The sequence below is a fragment of the Rhinolophus hipposideros genome (genome assembly GCF_964194185.1).
Source record: "Rhinolophus hipposideros genome assembly, chromosome: 5".
NCBI classification, from domain to species: Eukaryota; Metazoa; Chordata; class Mammalia; order Chiroptera; family Rhinolophidae; genus Rhinolophus; species Rhinolophus hipposideros.
Window position 1 is genome coordinate 22118204 of NC_138051.1, and position 19110 is coordinate 22137313.

Consider the following 19110-nt stretch of genomic DNA (forward strand, 5'->3'; position numbering starts at 1 on the left):
GTCAAAGGCTGATAACCCTGAAGCAGCTGATTTGACTGTGGTTATTGTCTTCTCTTTCTCATATCAGTCAGGGGTAAGATAAATCATTTTAACGCCAAATTATCTTTATTCCAATCCCTTCTTCAATATTGTCACAGATGAAATCTATGCAGTGTCAGTTTTAGGGAGACAGTATGGTCACATTTTCTGGCACTCTCCTTATATACTTCCAGGTTAAGGAAGGTTTCTCCTTTTTAAAACTATATCAAATGTGTGGTATCTCGTAAGAGCCGCAGTACCCGGAAGAACACTCTGATTTGCTGTCACATTTCTTTGTTTTAGCTCCTTGGGTTATTGGGACAGGATTATATTGGGGTGGGGGTGGGGGTGGAAATATGTACAAGATACATAAACTCTTTCTTGAGTTTAGAGCCTCTTGTCCCGAGTCCAACTTTGGGAATAATTATCAAGTTTCATCTTGTGTTGTATGTCTTACGGTGAAACTATAAATAAACGTAAGTCAAAACATGGATCATTATTACATATGTTTATGTAAGGAACTGAAAGATTCTCCTTAATGATGTATTTTCCTATATAAAAGTGTGTATGGAAAGATCAAATATCGTACCGTATTACATTTTATCAGTAATAAACAATAGCTTTCTTGTGTTGCATTCAGTTTTTAAAGAGTTTAAAACAGTTCCGTAAAAAAGAAACAGATTCTAGGAATTTTTGTATGCCTAGTTCTCATCTATTCATATCATTAAGTATCCATTACTTTTAAAGGGTGCAACAAATGAAGCTATTAGAATTCTTGGTGTTGAAATTGCTTGAGCGTTGTATTCCATTTTAATTGTTGTATTTGTGAATAGTTTTAATATGAGATAATAAATTATGTGAGAAAAATTTCCCCTAGGTATTTAAAAGCCATTTTTCTTGTAAAGATAATTGACTTAAAACAACTGGTTTAATTCTTATCTAGGATTTTTCATGAAGAGGAATAAATTTAAAACTTTTATAGGCCTTTTTGTGGGAAGATGTTATGGAATTCCAGAGAAGTAAAGTCCAGGGTATCTTGCCACGGCTGTGGTAGCTGTGGGCCAAATCAGAGATGTCCTATTTGGGGAAACCTTTATTAAGTAATAGTGTTTAAAGGGAATTTCCAGAAGCCATTATTGTTTTCTTCATTGACTTTCTTAAGGTTAGTTAAATATATATCAGGGTTGTGTTCAGGTTATTTTTCCTTGGAAATATAAAAATTTAAGTTAACTAATTGTACATTGGTAGGACTTAGTACTATAACTGTTAGGTCAGCTGCGGGCATGGTCAAAGCGGCCGGGAGCCAAGTCATACCCCTCTGCCAAATTAGACCCCTCCCCAGGGTCCAGACGAGAATCCTGCAGTCTTCCGTCATCCGCTTACTGAGGCCCTTATTCAGTATACCCGTCTGGACCCTGGGGAGGGGTCTAATTTGGCAGAGGGGTATGACTTGGCTCCCGGCTGCTTTGATCATGCCCACAGCTGACCTAACAATAACAACAATAATAGTACTATAACAATAAATGTTAGGGTATAAACACCTAACTCCTAAAATAGGATTTTTAGCTTATTTATGTTAACTTCCTTAAATATTTTCTTAATTTTGATCATTAATACTGAATTTACATAGACTTGACAAGCAAAATTTCTGGAATCACAAACGTACTTAACCAAAGAGAATTTTTCTTGTATGCATGTGAAAAACCTCTTTAAATTTCTTAAAAGTAATGTCACTTACTGTAGATGAATTAAGTATTTTCAGGTTTGAGATTCAGCAAGAGATTGTACATACATGGTCATTCCCGTATTTTACAGTTGAGAACACTGAGAAACTATTAATAATTATGACTTAATTTGTTTTTTAAACAACATATTTATTAAGTTACACATAATGCCAGGCACTGTTCTGCATAATAGGAATACATTGGTGAACAAAAGACAAATATTCATACTTTTATGTAACTTAAATTTCTTGTAGCATTTATCTAATTAGCAAAACAAGGATAGGTGATTGGTATTCCAATTTTCTTAGTGTGCAATTAGGCTGGCAAATATTTTTCATCCTGCTTGCCAGTTCAAACAGTTTTGTCGTGGCTGCCCGGAGCCTAAATTATGTTAAGAATTCTTAACTCTGAGGCAGTTATTGAGGTCTGTTTTGGGTTTGGGAGGGGAACTGGTAGCATCCTGAAATTATCAACCCTTCCCTTATCTCTCTAGCTGATTTTCTCTGCCCATTCTTTTGAGCAGCTTTGTAGTTTGATGAGCAGAACGTACTCTGGACTGAGACTGCCCAGTTCAAGTCTTAGTACTTCCACTGCTAATGGTGATATTGACCAAGTTACTTAATCTGGTTATTTGTACTCTAGTTGTCTCTTCTGTCAAGTGGGGGAAATAATACCAACTCAATACCAACTCATAGGATCATTGTGAGAAGTAAGCGTGTACACTTAAATACTTAAAGTTGTGTTTGGCATGTAGCATACTTGACAAATATTTGTGATGGTTATTATTCCTCCAGCTTTTCATTTACAGTTCTGAAGTCCAAAGTTCTTGAAATCAAAAGGTTTTTGTTAACCATTTGATGGCAAAAATGTTACCTGAAATAGCATAGGCTATTAATTGTGTTTAATTATCCCATTTACTGAAAACTAATATACTTTATGGTATTTGTTACTGCCACAATTTGCATTGGATGAGGTGTTATGGAATGTCTATTACATGCACTTGACTAATAATTTCCAGAACACATGTGCCCTAAAAGATTTTGGTAAAGAAATGTGGACCTCTACTAGTGAAAATTATACTACATAGCCAAGCCTGTCCTTTTCTCACATCAGTAATCTTAAAATTGTAACGATTTTAAATAGCTTGCCTGATTAGTAATTTCCTTAATTGATTACTCAAAATTGTTTGAGTTTTAAGAGAAAAGGTAATGTTAATCTAAGTTCTTGAAAACTTTAAAAAATTTTTATTTGTAACCTGTTTATTTTTATTATAAAATTTGAAATATCTCTTGGGTATTCAAAAAATTGTTTCAAGAAACATACCAGTCTTAAGAATGTAAGTTTGCCCTCCAATAACAAGAAAGATGTTTTTATCCCCCTCTAATTGTAAAGTACTGTGAAAACCATTTTGTTATTTTTTCACAGTACAGTCATCTTTCATTTTGTCAACGTTCTCGTTATTGGCTTCCCCAAAGAATCAGTCTTGTCAGCAGAAAAAAAAAACAAAGCTGAAAGTCACTTACATGGAAGCCTTTTCTACTTAGTTTTTAAAAAATTATAACCAGCCATATTCCAAAAAGAATTTCATTCTCTTTTTAAAGATACATAAATAACAATACAATACGTTAGAAGTAGCAGAGTCCATTTATTCTTAGACATAATTTGGTTGATTTAAAGCAAACCAACTATTGCCATGTAAAATGACATTGGGATTTTAGCGGGTGGTGGTGGCATTTTTATTAAATTTTGTTTTAATTGTAAATAGAAGAGATAAAAATATAGGTTTTATTTGCCTCTGGAAATCTTAGTATTTTGTTGGTGTTTCTCTTTCTCCTGGAATTCTAAGCTTGCTATAAAATTGGAAAATGAAAAATTTTATAAACTATTGCAAGCAAACTTTTTGTTTATTGTTCTTGAAAAGTGTATGCCTTTTGCATGCACCTTGTTAGTGGGGAGCTGATTGCTTGTATTACTGGATGATTATACAGAGATTTCTGTGCAGTGTGCCTCCATACACTGAATTGTGAGGCTACGTGTGTGTGTTTTAAAATCTAAGCTTCTCGATGATTGTATTAATTAGCTAGGTTTTGAAACTTTTGTATGATCTGAATTTTTTCTATATTTTATGTTGTATATGAAATGTCGGTGGGCCAGCTGACTATATATGTATAGCTTAAATTATTTACAGCTGAAACTTGCTTAACCTGAAGTATTTAAAGTGCTTGAAACAGAATCACAGGTATAATTTTAGTTGAGAGGGTACTGACATTTGTAGATAGCCTATTTATTTTACGTTTTTATTAACTAGCTTCAGGTGGGCAAAATAACAGTGATTAGACATTTATAATAACATAGCCTATTATTTTAAATAGTGGTGTTAAGAGCTTATTATTAGTTACTATAACCTGATTTTGTCTTTAATTTGCTTCTAAATCTAAAGTAGTTAACGCTTTTTTTGTTAATTGCTTGGATGTTAAAGTTTGTTCCCAAATGGTAGTACAGTTTCTAAATGTCTCTGTTTTTCAGTAAGTTCTGAACAGTCTTAAAATCATTAATTATTGATAAAACAAAACTCACATATATCTCGTGTTTGCATTTAGTTTAAATTTTATTTAGAGTAATAAAACTCTTACAGTAAAACAAATTTGATTAAGGAATTTCTTTGTTTTAAGCAAGATACTCTTATTTTAGAAACATTGGAACCTACAGTAATTGTGAAATCACTTCAGTCTGATGTTAGCTGAATCAGTGTTGATCGTTTGGCACTGGTGACCTCTAGTGGTCTTGCAGTTAAAAGTGATCCGTTGTAAATAGGTATCAAGTTAATTTTTTAGCTTGTCATGTTACAATCACGTGCTGATTGTTGAATAAAATCAAGTGATTAAATAAAATATGGTCCCAGTGAGTACCTTTGCCTACATTCAAAGGGAGAAAAGTTTTCATAAAAATCAATAATAAGATTTGTTTCTGCAAATTAACTGAGATTGGATATGGAAACAAATTTATAAAAGTTCATTTTTGCCTGTACAGTATATTTGTAGTAATGAATTTCAAGTTAATTATCTAGTCATTTTTATACTCTTGAAATCAAATAATTAGAAACATTAAAATCACATAAGTTTGGCGAATAAAAAAATGAAAATTTATGGTTCCTAAAATTTTTCCTTTATTGAAGTTACTACGCATGTCATTGTAGAACCTTTTTCTCCTCTTAACTACTGGACCTAGATCCTTTGACCTTATCTTCACAATAAAAATACACTTTTCAAATAAAAATAAAAATATACTTTTAAATCCTTAAGAATGAGATTTTTTTAAATATTTTTAAATTGTGAAATACAATTTATATACAGAAAACATAATCGCACAGTTTAACCAGCTGTTGTAAAGAGAACAGCCATGATACCATTCTTGGAGAAGTCAAGAAACAGAGCATTGCCTTTTCTTTACTCTAAGTATTTCATTGTACTAATAGTCCACAATTTATTTTCTAATTATGGGCATTTAGGTTGTTTGCAGTCTTTGCCTGTTATTATAAAAAGGAAACTTTTTTTATATGTCTCTTAGTATGTACATACATACAGTGCATTTCTTTTGGGTAAATGTCTAGGGATTTTTTGGTTTAATGTATTTATATCTACAACTTGAATAGATACAGCCAAAGAGACTATACCAGTTTATGTTCCCATAAGTTGTTTATGAGAGTATCTGTTGATTCACATCTTCCTCAACAAACAGTTGAGAAATTTTTAGCCAGTCTGGTATTGTGTTATTTTATTGTATTTTTAATTTGTATTTCTCTGACTGCAAATTGAGGTTGTAGACCTACTATTGAGATTGAGAACTGTTTCATATCTTGATTGGTAATTTTGGTATCTTGTGATCTGATAGTGTTAATTCTTTTTACAATATTTCCATCAGGCTATGTTTTTGTTTTTTTTTAAATTAGGTGGTATGTCATTTTGGGGAGCAGATAGGAACTATATATTATGTTTATGAGTCCATTCTCAGCTATATGTTTTAAAATATCTTTTTCCATCTGGTTTGCCTTTTTTGAAAGACTGGTTTTTTAAAATACTTTTTAAATGTGCTAAAAAGCAGTTACCATCTTAACCATGTTGAGGTGTACAATTTGTGGTGTTAAATACGTTCACATTGTGGGAAACAGATCTCCAGAACTTTATCTGACAAATCTGAAACATTAAACCCATTAAAACAATTCCTTGCCCCACCTCTCCAATAACCACCATTCTATTTTCTGTTTTATCTATTTGACTGCTTTAGATACCTCAAAAAAGTGGAATCCTGCAGTATTTATCTTTTTGTGACTGCTTCATTTGATATGGCATAGTGTTCATGTAGCATGTGACAGGATTTCCGTGCCTTTTAAGGCTGAATTATTGATATATTCCTGTGTATGTATATACCACATTTTGTTTATCCATTCATTTATTGACGGACAGTTGGGTGCTTCCACCTCTTGGTTATTGTGAAAAGAGGTGCTGTCACACTGGCAGTTTGGAATTATTTTAACTGCCTTGTACAATTTGTGTGAAAGTTGGTGTTTCTTAATAGTGAGTCTACTTTTTCATTTAGGTTAATTTTTTATATCTCAGTTAAAGTTTTAAAATTTCTGTGCAGAGATCGTGCACATCTTTATTGATTTATCTTTAGGTACTTTTGTTTTTTGATGCCATTCTAAATATGTTTTTTCTGGTTACTTTTTAAAGTGATTATTTGCAGAGATGATAAAATACTATTGGTGGTGCATTATGTAACTTGTAAAAATGGTTGAAAAGTCCATCGTCAGTGATCTTTACTAAATGCCAAATCTGTTAAATTGGACTTTGTTACCACTATCCTACTTAATTTTTACCTTTTCTGACAAACTATCTGTCTAGATACTTGGTGATACAAGGTCAAAAGATCAGTTCCAGTATTTACTACTTATCTGTCATCTGCTTTTTACTGCCCTCTCCAGGTGTTTTTGGTTAGACTGTGTCTTTTTAAAAGTTTTGTTTTGATGAATTCTCACCTTTACCTGGTCCTGTGTCTTTGTGAATTATCTCCCTTCAGCTTCTGTTCAGCAGTTGTTTTGGGGTTTAGGGCATGCAGTGTGTGTATGTGTGTGTTGTTTATTTGTTTAGCTGCATTCTCTAAGTATGGATGGTTTTTAATATGAAATGCCAAAGAAAAGCAGAAATTAATTCTCACTACAGTGTAAGATTCTAATAGGAAGCATTACCATTCTGTAGTCTTTTATTTGTATTCCCTTAGACGACATTATAACTTTCACTTAGTTTGTAATGCCTTTCTCAATCAGAAAATCACCAACTACTGCTTCTTAAGAAGCAGAGTAAAATGAGCTTCTTTCATCTTTTTCCATGGCTAATTGTAGAATGCTTACAAGATCTGGAAATTGGAGTCATATTAATGGTTCTATAGTATGTGGTTTACTTTTTTTTTTCTTAAAAAACCAGCCAGTACAGGATTTCTGGTCAAGATGGAGGAGTAGAATATTGTGTCAGCTGTAATTGAAAAATATTTTAAATTATTTAAAAAGACAAATAAACAGCCAATACAGGAAAAAAACCTCAATCAGAATTGCTTTATGCTCTGTAATGAAATTGACCTGTTTTGCCTTTGCCTCAAAACTTAGGAGAGTCAAAAATGCTACTTTTCTTTTTAGGACTTTGACAGTTGGATTCTAAATCTACCATTTCTCCAAGACCTTTTATTTTGAAACTTGCATTTAAAAGTCTTATGTAGCTATCTATAACTTAAGTGTTATGGAGTTGTATATGATTTTTTTAAATGAGTAATAGAGAAGAACTTGTTTTGATGACTGGACATTTATTTGTGTTTTTATTAACTGCAGTTAGCTGGTCTGCTGGCTGGTGTATGTCTGTTATACAAACGAACACATCTAAATTTAATTGATTAAATCATCCAGCTGAATTCATTTGTTCTAATTCCATGTTCACTGAAATTTTAAAAAATGAAAAAAATCATAAATTAGCTTACTTTCTCGTAATGAACACCTATGAGTCATCTCAGCAAGACCATTTTCTCCCATGTGAAAGTTAGTTTTGTAAATGGCTGCATAATGGAAATGTCCCCATACAGATGCTAGCCTCTTTAAACATTACTCTTTAGTGTGGAGTGGATGAAAGATGCTGACATGTTGGGAAGGGCCAGAAAAAGATGGAGAATTGCCTCTCTCAGGAAATAAGGCAATTAAAAAGAAAAAAAAAATCCTTACAGAAAAATGACAACAGAAAGTATTGAGGTCATTAATCATATATTGTGGCTTAACTTGTAACTACAATAGTCCCACCCATCCCCAATCCCCTTCTTGGTTTCACTTTCTGTGGTTTCCTTTACCTGTGATCAACCTTGGTCTGAAATACTAAATGGAAAATGTCAGAAATAAACAATTCATAAGGTTTAAATTGCACGCCATTCTGAGTAGTGTGATGAAATCTCGAGCCATTCCACTTCAAACTAGCCCTTTCATTTGAAACCTATGTGAAACTGGGTGATAGCCATTAATGTAACCAACTGTGCATGCTGCCCACCCATTAGTCACTTAGTAGCTGTGTCGTTTTATGAGAGAGAGAGAGAGAGACAACGATTTATATAACTCTTATTATATTGTTATAATTGTTCTATGCCTGTTTTATCAATTAAAGTTTATCATGGGTGTGTATGTATAGGATAAAACAGTGTTTGCATATATATATATGGTTTGGTACTATCTGCGGTTTCAGGCATCTACTGGGGGTTTTTGGAACATATCCCCTTGAATTAGTGGGGGACTGCTGTATTTGCAATACTCTGGTATTGTTGTTTCAAGAATTACAATTTAGAATGGGGTGGGTAGAATGGAAACTATCATAAATTTTAAAGCTTCTCATGAAAGAAATGCTTTTGAGGCAATATTACTGTTTTTTGAAACATCTTATTTTGGGAAAAATATTTATGTACTTGAGAATATAATTTTTTTAGTTTCTTGTGACTTATATGTTAGGAATTAGATGCAATTTTAGCTATAAAATTTTCCTTCAAGATTATGTAAAATTATTATTGGTGAGCTTGAGGTTTATAAACAAGTAGCTAATTTGTAGTTATTTTATTTTTAATGTGCTTGTGTATCTGCACAAAGTTTGGTCAACTACTATGAATTTTAAGTCTTGCTGTCATGAATAAAAGTGCAGAAGTCTCCCTTTATTGTTTTCCTTTTCTCAAGTCCCTATGTATAGTTAAGAAAAAATGAAAATAAATGGACCATTTATATTTTTAGGCCCGAATAGCATTTTTGCAAGGAGAAAGAAAAGGTCAAGAAAACTTGAAGAAGGATTTAGTAAGAAGAATAAAGATGTTAGAGTATGCATTAAAACAAGAAAGGTATGTGTGTCTCATTTTATTATATGAATAAAGTAAATTAGAACATTATTATTCTCTTTTATATCATTGTACAGTGTATTTGAAAGCTATTTGAAAGATACAAAACCATGCCCAAAATAAAAGAGGATATTTTGATGCGATTCTTATGTGAGAAAAGAATAAGAGATTAAAATTTTAAATTGAAATAGCATCTTTTGTTATACAATCTAAGTTTTGGAGTATAGTTGGGTAATTAACCTTTTTTTATCCTTTTAGAGTGGTACATTTTTTCATCCAAGTTCCTTTGCAAGTTTAAAGAAAAAGATGTTCATATCCTGTTTTCTGTGTTATGTTTCTCCAATAACATAATTACTTAGCTGTGTAGAAAAAGAAAAAAAATTTCTTTTCAACAATTTTTTATTAAATTTTCAGGGCAAAATATCACAAATTAAAATATGGGACAGAACTGAACCAAGGTGATTTGAAAATGCCAACCTTTGAATCAGGTAAACTGCATTCTTCTGTTCTTCTGTGGCCCCCTCCCGCAATTCAAGAAAAATTGGTTTAAGCTTATTTTTACTTAACAGACATGTTCTCTTTCCCCCCCATTTTGCTTTGATAGCATTGGTCAGTCAGATGGTTGACTGTTGTACTACTGTTTATAATTTTGGGGAAAATAATTAATGAATAAAAGTGAGTAAGTAGTTCATCTACATCTCAGTCCTGAGGTTATTTCTTCTATTTTCCTTGTGTTAAAACCTATGTCAAACTGTAGATGCATTTTTGGTAGTAATATAGAGGTGGAAGGTACTGAAGTAATAAATAACTCTTACTCCACCTGCAGGCAATTCTTGTCCCATCCTGTATAAGCTTAATTTTTTAATTAAAAACTTATTTTTATCTGGAGAGGCTGTGATTAACTCAATTTAGTTCTAAAGAAATTAGAAATTTGATTGAATTTGGAAAATGCAGTGACAGCCAAATAAGGATCCGAGAAGGAAAAAATGACATCCAGTTGGCCTTGCTCTTTTCTATACAGATAGTGAATTGGAGAGTACCATCTGATGAACAGTTATGCAGGGAAGAGAGGGCTGGATAGAGAAAAGAGCTAACAGTTTAATGTTAAGGTTAGCGTTCCATATGATTACAGTTTGAGTAGTCTGAAAGTCTAATAAGTAAGTGTTTGGATTTATATTATACAATATTTGGAAATATTAGCGATTTCTCAGTTATATTTAAAACCTATTTACATACACACTGATGGTACAAATTGAATTCTATGCAGTTATTGGATGCTAACAAAAGATGTCTTTATATATACAATTTTTCTTTTTGTTCTGTAGTTTACATATCTAAAAAGTCAAACCATATGTGGTAGGGACAATAAAACTTAATGTGGATTTTTTTAGTTGGGTATTATAGTAAATTTTCAAAATTAAGTTAATTTGCTTTTAGTTTGATATAAAGTACTTAGAATTGGGCAGAAACACTCCATATATACAACCTGCAGTTGATTTATTTTGGGTTCTGCTCCACTTTCTAAGATGGCTAGAATATTCAAGCAGTCACTTTCTAGAACTCAAGTGCTGACCACCAACTTGGTCTGTGTAGTATGAGGAGGGAGGCTAGTGGTCAGCTCGTTGCTCTTGGAGCCAGAGTCAGAACTGGCTAGCTGGTCTTGCTGCTAGAGCTTGTAGAAAGCAAAATCATTAGCAGGTAAACCTCTCCTGTCCACAACTGAAGTCAGATAAAAATAAACTGGTCCTAAATTTGTTTTAAAGTTAACTATTACAACTTCTTAAAGTTGAGGAATAAAATGACATCAAGTATTTGATTTATAGGAGACAGTAGTAACAAAGTAGATTGTTTTTACAGAGGTATAAAAACTATTAAGGATGTTTACTAGGGAAGAAGTCAAAGGGATGGGCAAAAATACACCATGCCAACAAAGGGGGATAAAATCATTACATCAAAGTATAGAGACAAATATTAAATGAATCAGTATTGCCTTTTTTATGCCTAAAATAAATCAAAATGTAAAAAGGAGAAGATATGAAAAATATTGATTTGGTAGAAGTAAAAGATATTCATGTTTTTATACCTGTCTCAATAATCCCAACATAGCAACTTCTAACAGAACTAAAGGGAGAAATTGACCAAAACACAATTATACTAGGGGACTTAAATACATCATTGACAGCTATGGATAGATCATCCAAACAGAAAATAAATAACGAAATAGCAGCCCTAGAGGACACATTATGTGAAATGGACATAATTGACATATATAAAGCACTTCATCCTAAAACATCAGACTACACATTCTTTTCGAGTGTACATGGGACATTCTCAAGGATAGACCATGTACTGGGACATAAAATGAGCCTTAGCAAATTTAAGATGTTTGAAATCATACCAAGCATATTCTCTGATCACAAGGCTTTGAAATTGGATATCAACTGCAAAAAGAAAGCAGGAAAAAACACCAATACATGGAGATTAAACAACATACTTTTAAAGAACAACTGGGTCAAAGAAGAAATTAGAGAGATCAAAAGATGCGTAGAAACAAATGACAATGAAAATACATCCTATCAAAATTTTGGGGATGCAGCAAAGCAGTTTTAAGAGGGAAATTTATATCATTAAACGCCTATCTCAAGAAACAAGAAAAATCCCAAATAAATAGCCTCATGTTACACCTTAAAGAACTAGAAAAAGAAGTGAAACCCAAGGTCAGCAGAAGAAAGGAAATAACAAAAATCAGAGCAAAACTAAATGAAATAGAGAACAAAAAGACAATAGAAAAAATTAATGTGACAAAGAGCTGAGTTCTTTGAAAAGATTAACAAAATTGACATACCCTTGGCTAGACTCACTAAGATAACAAGAAAGAAGACACTAATTAACAAAATCAGAAATGAAAAAGGGGAAGTTATCACGGACACCACAGAAATACAAAGGATCATCCAAGAATACTATGAAGGACTATATGCCACCAAATTCAATAACCTAGAAGAAATGACAAGTTCTTAGAAACATACAGCCTTCCAATGCTGAACCATGAAGAACTGGAAAATCTAAACAGACCTATTACCAGTAACAAAATTGAATCAATCATCCTAAACTTTACCAAAAGCAAAAGTCCAGGACCAGATGGCTTCACTAGTGAATTCTACCAAACCTTCAAAGAGAATCTAATACCAATCCTGCTCAAACTCTTCCAAAGAATTGAAGAAGAGACAGTACTCCCTAACTCATTTTATGAGGCCAACATTACTCTGATACTAAAACCTGGTAAGGACAACACAAAAAAAGAAAACTACAGACCAATATCTCTGATGAATACAGATGCAAAAATCCTAAACAAAATTTTAGGAAATCGAATACAACAATGCATTAAAAAGATTATTCACCGTGATCAAGTGGGGTTTATCCCTGGGGCACAAGGACGATTCAACATCCGCAAATCCATCATGTGATACATCACATAAACAAAATAAAGGACAAAAATCATGTGATTATATCAATTGATGCAGAAAAAGCATTTGACAAGATACAACATCCATTTATGATTAAAACAATAAAATAGATACAGAAGGAAAAATACCTTAACATAATGAAGGCCATATATGACAAGCCCTCTGCTAATCTCATAACTAATGGTGAAAAATTGAAGCCCTTTGCTCTACGTTCAGGGACACGACAGGGCTGTCCCATATCACCTCTGCTTTTCAACATAGTGTTGGAAATCCTTGCCAGAGCAATCAGGCAAGAGAAAGAAATAAAAGGCATCCAAATTGGGAATGAAGAAGTAAATTATCACTCTTTGCAGATGACATGATGCTATATATAGAAAACCCTGAAGACTCCACCAAAAAGCTGTTAGAAACAATCAACGAATACAGTAAAGTTGCTGGCTACAAAATCAACGTACAAGAGTCCATTGCGTTCGTATATACTAACAATGAAATCTCAGAAAAAGAAATACAAAAAACAATTCCTTTTGCAATTGCAGCAAAAAGAATAAAATACCTTAATAAATAAACTTAAGCAAGGATGTGAAAGACCTATATGCTGAAAACTGTAAGACATTTTTGAAAGAAATTAAAGAAGACACAAAGAAATGGAAAGACATTTCGTGCTCATGGATTGGAGGAATCAACATAGTTCAAATGGCCATATTACCCAAAGCAATATACAGATTTAATGCAATCCCCATCAAAATCCCAATGCATTTTTTAAAGAAATAGAACAAAAAATCATCAGATTTGTTTGGAACCACAAAAGACCCCGAATAGCCAAAGCAAGCTTAAGAATAAAGAACAGTGCTGGAGGTATCACACTGCCTGACTTTAGCTTGTACTACAGGGCTACAATAATCAAAACAGCATGGTATTGGCAGAAAAACAGACACATAGACCAGTGGAATACAATTGAGAACCCCAAAATAAAACCACATAAATATGGACAGATAATTTTTTACAGAGAAGCTAAAAACATACAATGGAGGAAAGACAGCCCCTTCAGTAAATGGTGCTGGCAGAATTGGATAACCATGTGCAAAAGAATGAAACTGGACTGCTATCTGTCACCATGTACCAAAATTAATTCAAAATGGACCAAAGACTTAAGCATAAGACCTGAAACAATAAACTGCATAGAAGAAAACATAGGTACTAAACTTATGGACCTTGGGTTCAAAGAGCATTTTGAATTTGACTCCAAAGGCAATGGAAGTAAAAGCTAAAATAAACAAATGGGACTATATGAAAATTAAAAGCTTCTGCACAGCAAAAAAAAAAACCATCGACAAAATAAAGAGGCAACCAACTGAATGGGAGAAGATTTTTGCAAACTGTGCTTCTGATAAGGGGCTAATATCCAAAATATACAAGGAACTCATGAAACTCAACAACAGGAAAACAAACAACCCAATTGAAAAATGGGCAGAGGACCTGAAGAGACATTTCTCCAAAGAGGACATACAAATGGCAAATAAACATGTGAAAAAATGCTCAACATCACTAATCATCAGAGAAATGCAAATAAAAACCACAATGAGATATCACCTCACCCTAGTCAGAATGGCTGTCATCAACAAGACAAATAGTAACAGGTTTTGGAGAGGCTGTGGAGAAAAAGGAACCCTCATACACTATTGGTGGGAATGCAGACTGGTGCAGCTGTTATGGAAGGCAGTGTGGAGGTTCCTCAAAAAATTACGAATAGAATCACCATATGACCCAGCAATCCCTCTTCTGGGTATCTACCCAAAATAATCTGAAAACATTTATCCATAAAGACACGTGTACTCCAATGTTCATTGCAGCTTTGTTTTCGGTGGCCAAGACATGGAAACAACCAAAATGTCCTTCGATAGATGAATGGATAAAGAACTTGTGGTATATATACACAATGGACTACTATTCGGCAGTAAGAAAAGATGATATAGGAACATTTGTGACAACATGTATGGATCTTGAGAGTATAATGCTAAGTGAAATAAGTCAGACAGAAAAAGTGGAGAATCATATGATTTCACTGATATGTGGTATATAAACCAAAAACAACAAAAGAACAAGACAAACAAATGAGAAACAAAAACTCAGACACAGACAATAATTTTAGTAGTTACTTAGGGTAAGGGGGGGAGGGGGGTGGGAGATGAGAGTAAGGGGGATCAAATATACGGTGATGGAAGGAGAACTGACTCTGCGTGGTGAACACACAATGGGATTTATAGATGATGTAATACAGAATTGTACACCTGAAATCTATGTAATTTTACTAACAGATGTCACCCCAATAAATTTTTTAAAAATCCCAATATATATAAAGTAAACCTAACCCTATAAAAGGGATTATATCCAAATATGTAAAGATCTTTTCCCCTACGTTTGAGAGAAAAACATCTGTAACAGTAGAAAAATGGGCAAAATACTTGAAAAGGCATCCCATGAAATGGATACCCCAATGGCCAATAAGCATATGAAATGATGGATATCATTTTAACAGTTATTGAGGAAATACAACCTAATAACACAGTGCAGTATATAGTTAGACACCTACCAGAATGGCTACCCTGTAAAAGAGAAAAAGTCAGGTGTGGAGGAGGATGTGAACAGCCAGAATTTGTAGACCTACTGGTGTTGGTATTGTATACTGCTCTGGAAATGACTTCTCTGTGGTATTCCGAAAGGGAACGTAGCATGCCCTGTGACTCAGTAATTCCTTTCCCAGGTGTTCCACTCCTTAAAATGCTTAATGTGTTCATCATAAGGCTTGTATAAGAATGTTCATGGTACTATTATTTTTAATAGTAAAAAGCTAGAAACAACCTTAGAATGGATATATTGTGATATTAGCATAATAGAATGCTGTCTAGCAGCAAAAGTAAACAAACCATAAATACACCTGATAACATGGATGCGTCACATAAAACTAAAAATTGATATAAATGATTTAATGTTATCAAATTAAAAAATTTAGTTTTTAGAATTCAGGATAGTATGCCCTTCTGGGAGTATCAAGTGACTGGAAAAGGGCACAAAGAAAATTTTGGGGATGCTGGTAATGTTTTGTTTCTTCATCTAGGTACTGATGGGTGTATTAAAAAATTGAGCTGTAGCTTATGATGTACTTGAAGGATATTCTTAGCAGCAGCATTTATAACAGTGAATAACAGAAACTAATTTCAACATTAGGGAACTGGTTAAATTAAATAGGTAAATATATCATTTTATATGATGTTAATCCATATTTATTGCTATAGAGAGAATGTTCAAGATACATTGTCAAAAGCAGCTTATAGTGCAGTATACATGTTGGCCCTTTTTTTTTTTAATTAGGGGAGAAGCTTATGTATGTATTTTCAGATAGGAAATATGGAATGATAAACTTCTAAATATTAACTTTTGGTGATAGGATTTTGGGCAATTGTATTTCTTTTTTTTAAATGTTTTTTTTTCCTCCACTGATTATGTGTTATATGTGATTAAAAAATAAAATGTTATAAATAGGAAAAATTATAAATAGAAAAATAAGGAGACTATTAGAATGAAATAAACATTTCTAGAAATTATAGAAATTCCTACGTTGAGGGGAAGAGTGAGAAGATATTAATAATAGGATTGTTAAGGTTGGAGAAGTAATACCTGCAGAGAATATTTGAGTTACTACCAATAAATATTTGTTGATGTGACTCTGAGGAGTCTTGGAGCTTAACAACTATGAGCCATTCTAAGTTCTCAACATTCAGTGTGAGGGCTGGTCTTTAATGCTCTTTCTGTTTTATCTTTGTTTTTATAATAGGAATTTATGGGAAAATAGTTCTATAACTTCATTAGTGCCGATAAATTTAAATTTCACTTAGGGACATTTATTGAGAACTTAACTCACCTGAAATTATACTATTTATTAAATCCTTTTCTGGTACATCTACTTTGTTACCTAAGAATAAAAAGTGACATTTTACTTACAGTAAAAACTGTTTTCTGGTTTAACTTTTAGTTCTAAAAAATGAGATTGACTATATAAAGTCTTGTGATGGAGACTTAGAGTCTACTGATACCGACTCAAAATTAAGTTGTTCACTAGTTTTATAGAACTAATTTCTTAGTAATGTTCATTTTAAATCACTCATGGGAATGTTAAACATAGCTTTTTAATTTCAAAAGCATTCAACTCAGTAGAATTCTGGTAGTTAAAAAATAATTTTAATGTTTTATTTCAAGGCCTGGGCTTTTGATTTTTGAATCCATGGTAGTTATAGTTAATGTACACTTGGCTTTTCCCAATTTTAAAACAGGGAGGGTCCTAAGTGTTTGAGTTATTGGGATAAACACTTAAAATAAGTTGCCCACAGTAAATACTCAATAAAAGTTAATTTTCTTCTGTTCTTTATAAAATATCTAGGTTTATTTTTGCGGAAATTTATCCCTTAGAACTTTGGCAATATTTTCAGTAGTTGACATAATGTATATGAAACTTTCTTGTTTTTCTGTTTGTTTTTTTGTTACTTTTTAGAAGAAACCAAAGACATAGAGGCTCCCGCAGCGCCTCAGAATAGCCAGCTAACGTGGAAGCAAGGCAGACAGCTGTTAAGACAGTGAGTAATGGTTCATTTTTAGCTTTAAGGATCTAGGTATGAAGTCTTATATTCACTTTGCAAGTGAAAAATTATTTAATGATAGTGAGACAATGTGTATTGTTTTCATATTGCTTTTTATACGCTTTGTTCGATATTTGGATCTTTTTTCCTCTGAATGTTACTTTGAACGTTTCTCAGGATGATGACGTTTTTTTATTTGCTGGGTAGAATGTCATAAAGACAGGATGCCTTGAAGACCAAAACAAAAACAATATAGGGTTCATACTTGTAGACACTCCATTCCCATCACTGTACAATTCACATATTTGGTTTTCGTGACAGTGTGACTGGTTTAAAGAAGGAATTTAACTGGCTTCCAAACTGTCCAAAGTGTCTTGCCAAATCCTACTCTTGAATTTTTGAGGAACTTTTTGATGTTTGAATTCTTTGTTGTATTAGAAGTACTTCTGTCTGTGGGGAATCTTATTTATTGTTGTTTATATTTGTTCTTCTCCCTTATGCTTTGAAAACTTTGGTACTAGTTAGTATACTCCTAAAATGCTGGGTAATTTACATTTATTCAACCTTCAATAACCCAGTGAAGTGTGGTCAGATGCTTGATCTTGTTATTACCTAGAGGTACCCTACCTCTGGAATATTCCGTGATCCAATGACAGTCATCTATCTGATATTCCACCTCTCACTCTAGTTCCATGTTTTTGCCTTCTCACTTTAACTTGCTCTTTAGTTGCACAGTATTATTTCTCTCCTACATGTCTAATCCTATTGCCTGGATTTATATTCTTTCTCTTTTCACCTTTTCTAAGAGTAGTTTTATCTCCATAGTTTGCTTTGTTCATTTCTTACCTTTCTTGTCTGTTTTCCTTTTTGATGTTCCATTGATGCTACTATCACAAACATTTAAAAGATCTTTTTTATTCATATTTGATCTTTTGCAAACATTTGACATTAACTATTCATTCCATTTTGAAACTTTTTTTTACTTTCATGGTGTCACTATCATTTGCGCGCCCCCTTCCCCAATTCTCAAGTATTTCCTTTTAATTTTCCTATGAGTTCTCTTAATCTTCTAGCCCATTAGATGTTTGTGTACTCAGGTTTTCTGTTCTTACTTATGCTTTTTCTCTGGATAATTTCATTTAAACCTATGTCTTCAAATACCACCAAACACTAATGACTCCCAAATTTATCTACGCAGTTAAATCTCTTACGAGCTTTTGACCTTTCTTGGCCTTTCTTTTGACCTTTATTGTACCTAATAAATGTTTTCACTTTCATAGACATTACAAGATTATCTGACAGTTACCCTATAAACCAGATTCTGACCCTTTATTCTTTTTTTTTTTTTTTTCCTTTATTCTTTATTTCATTGAATAGGACTATCATCCAACCATCCAAGCTAGAAACCTGAAAAATTTCCAAAATTCTTTGTATCTTTTTTTCATTCTACTGCCATGTTTATTAGTGCACTAAATCACTAAGATTATATTTTGCTTATTTTTCTCATGTTTATTTTCCTCTTCTCCAGCTTTACTTCTTTCTTTGTTCGTGTTCTAACCAGTCTTCCTAGATTTAGCTTTCACCTAAAAATCTTTTGTTCTTTTGCCAGCAGTATATAAGCTCCTTTTTAGCATCCTTCATTAGCCTATGAAATACATTAGGAAGAATTTTTTAAATTTGTCACACAAAGCCATTCATGACCCATCATCTATATTTATGTCATAATCCAGTCCCTTTGTTCTTTTTCAGTCTCATCCTCGATCTTAGCTTAAGTACTCTGATGTAGATATACGGAAAGTTTGAAGACCATGGAATTATAGGAACGCCATGAGATCTTAAATCCTAGAAGAACTAACTTGTCCATCTACC

At 32.8% G+C, this 19110-nt stretch overlaps 1 protein-coding gene across 4 annotated transcripts in view; it reads left to right on the plus strand.

The window, feature by feature from the left end:
* STRN3 (striatin 3) overlaps positions 1–19110 on the plus strand; it is a 94229-nt gene that overhangs the window by 30865 nt on the left and 44254 nt on the right. For all 4 annotated transcript variants that reach the window (XM_081047799.1, XM_081047801.1, XM_081047800.1 and 1 more), the window contains exons 2-4: positions 9046–9149; positions 9561–9634; positions 17157–17238. In XM_081047799.1, coding sequence (XP_080903925.1) covers positions 9046–9149; positions 9561–9634; positions 17157–17238 — 260 coding nt within the window. The remainder of the gene's footprint in view (positions 1–9045; positions 9150–9560; positions 9635–17156; positions 17239–19110) is intronic.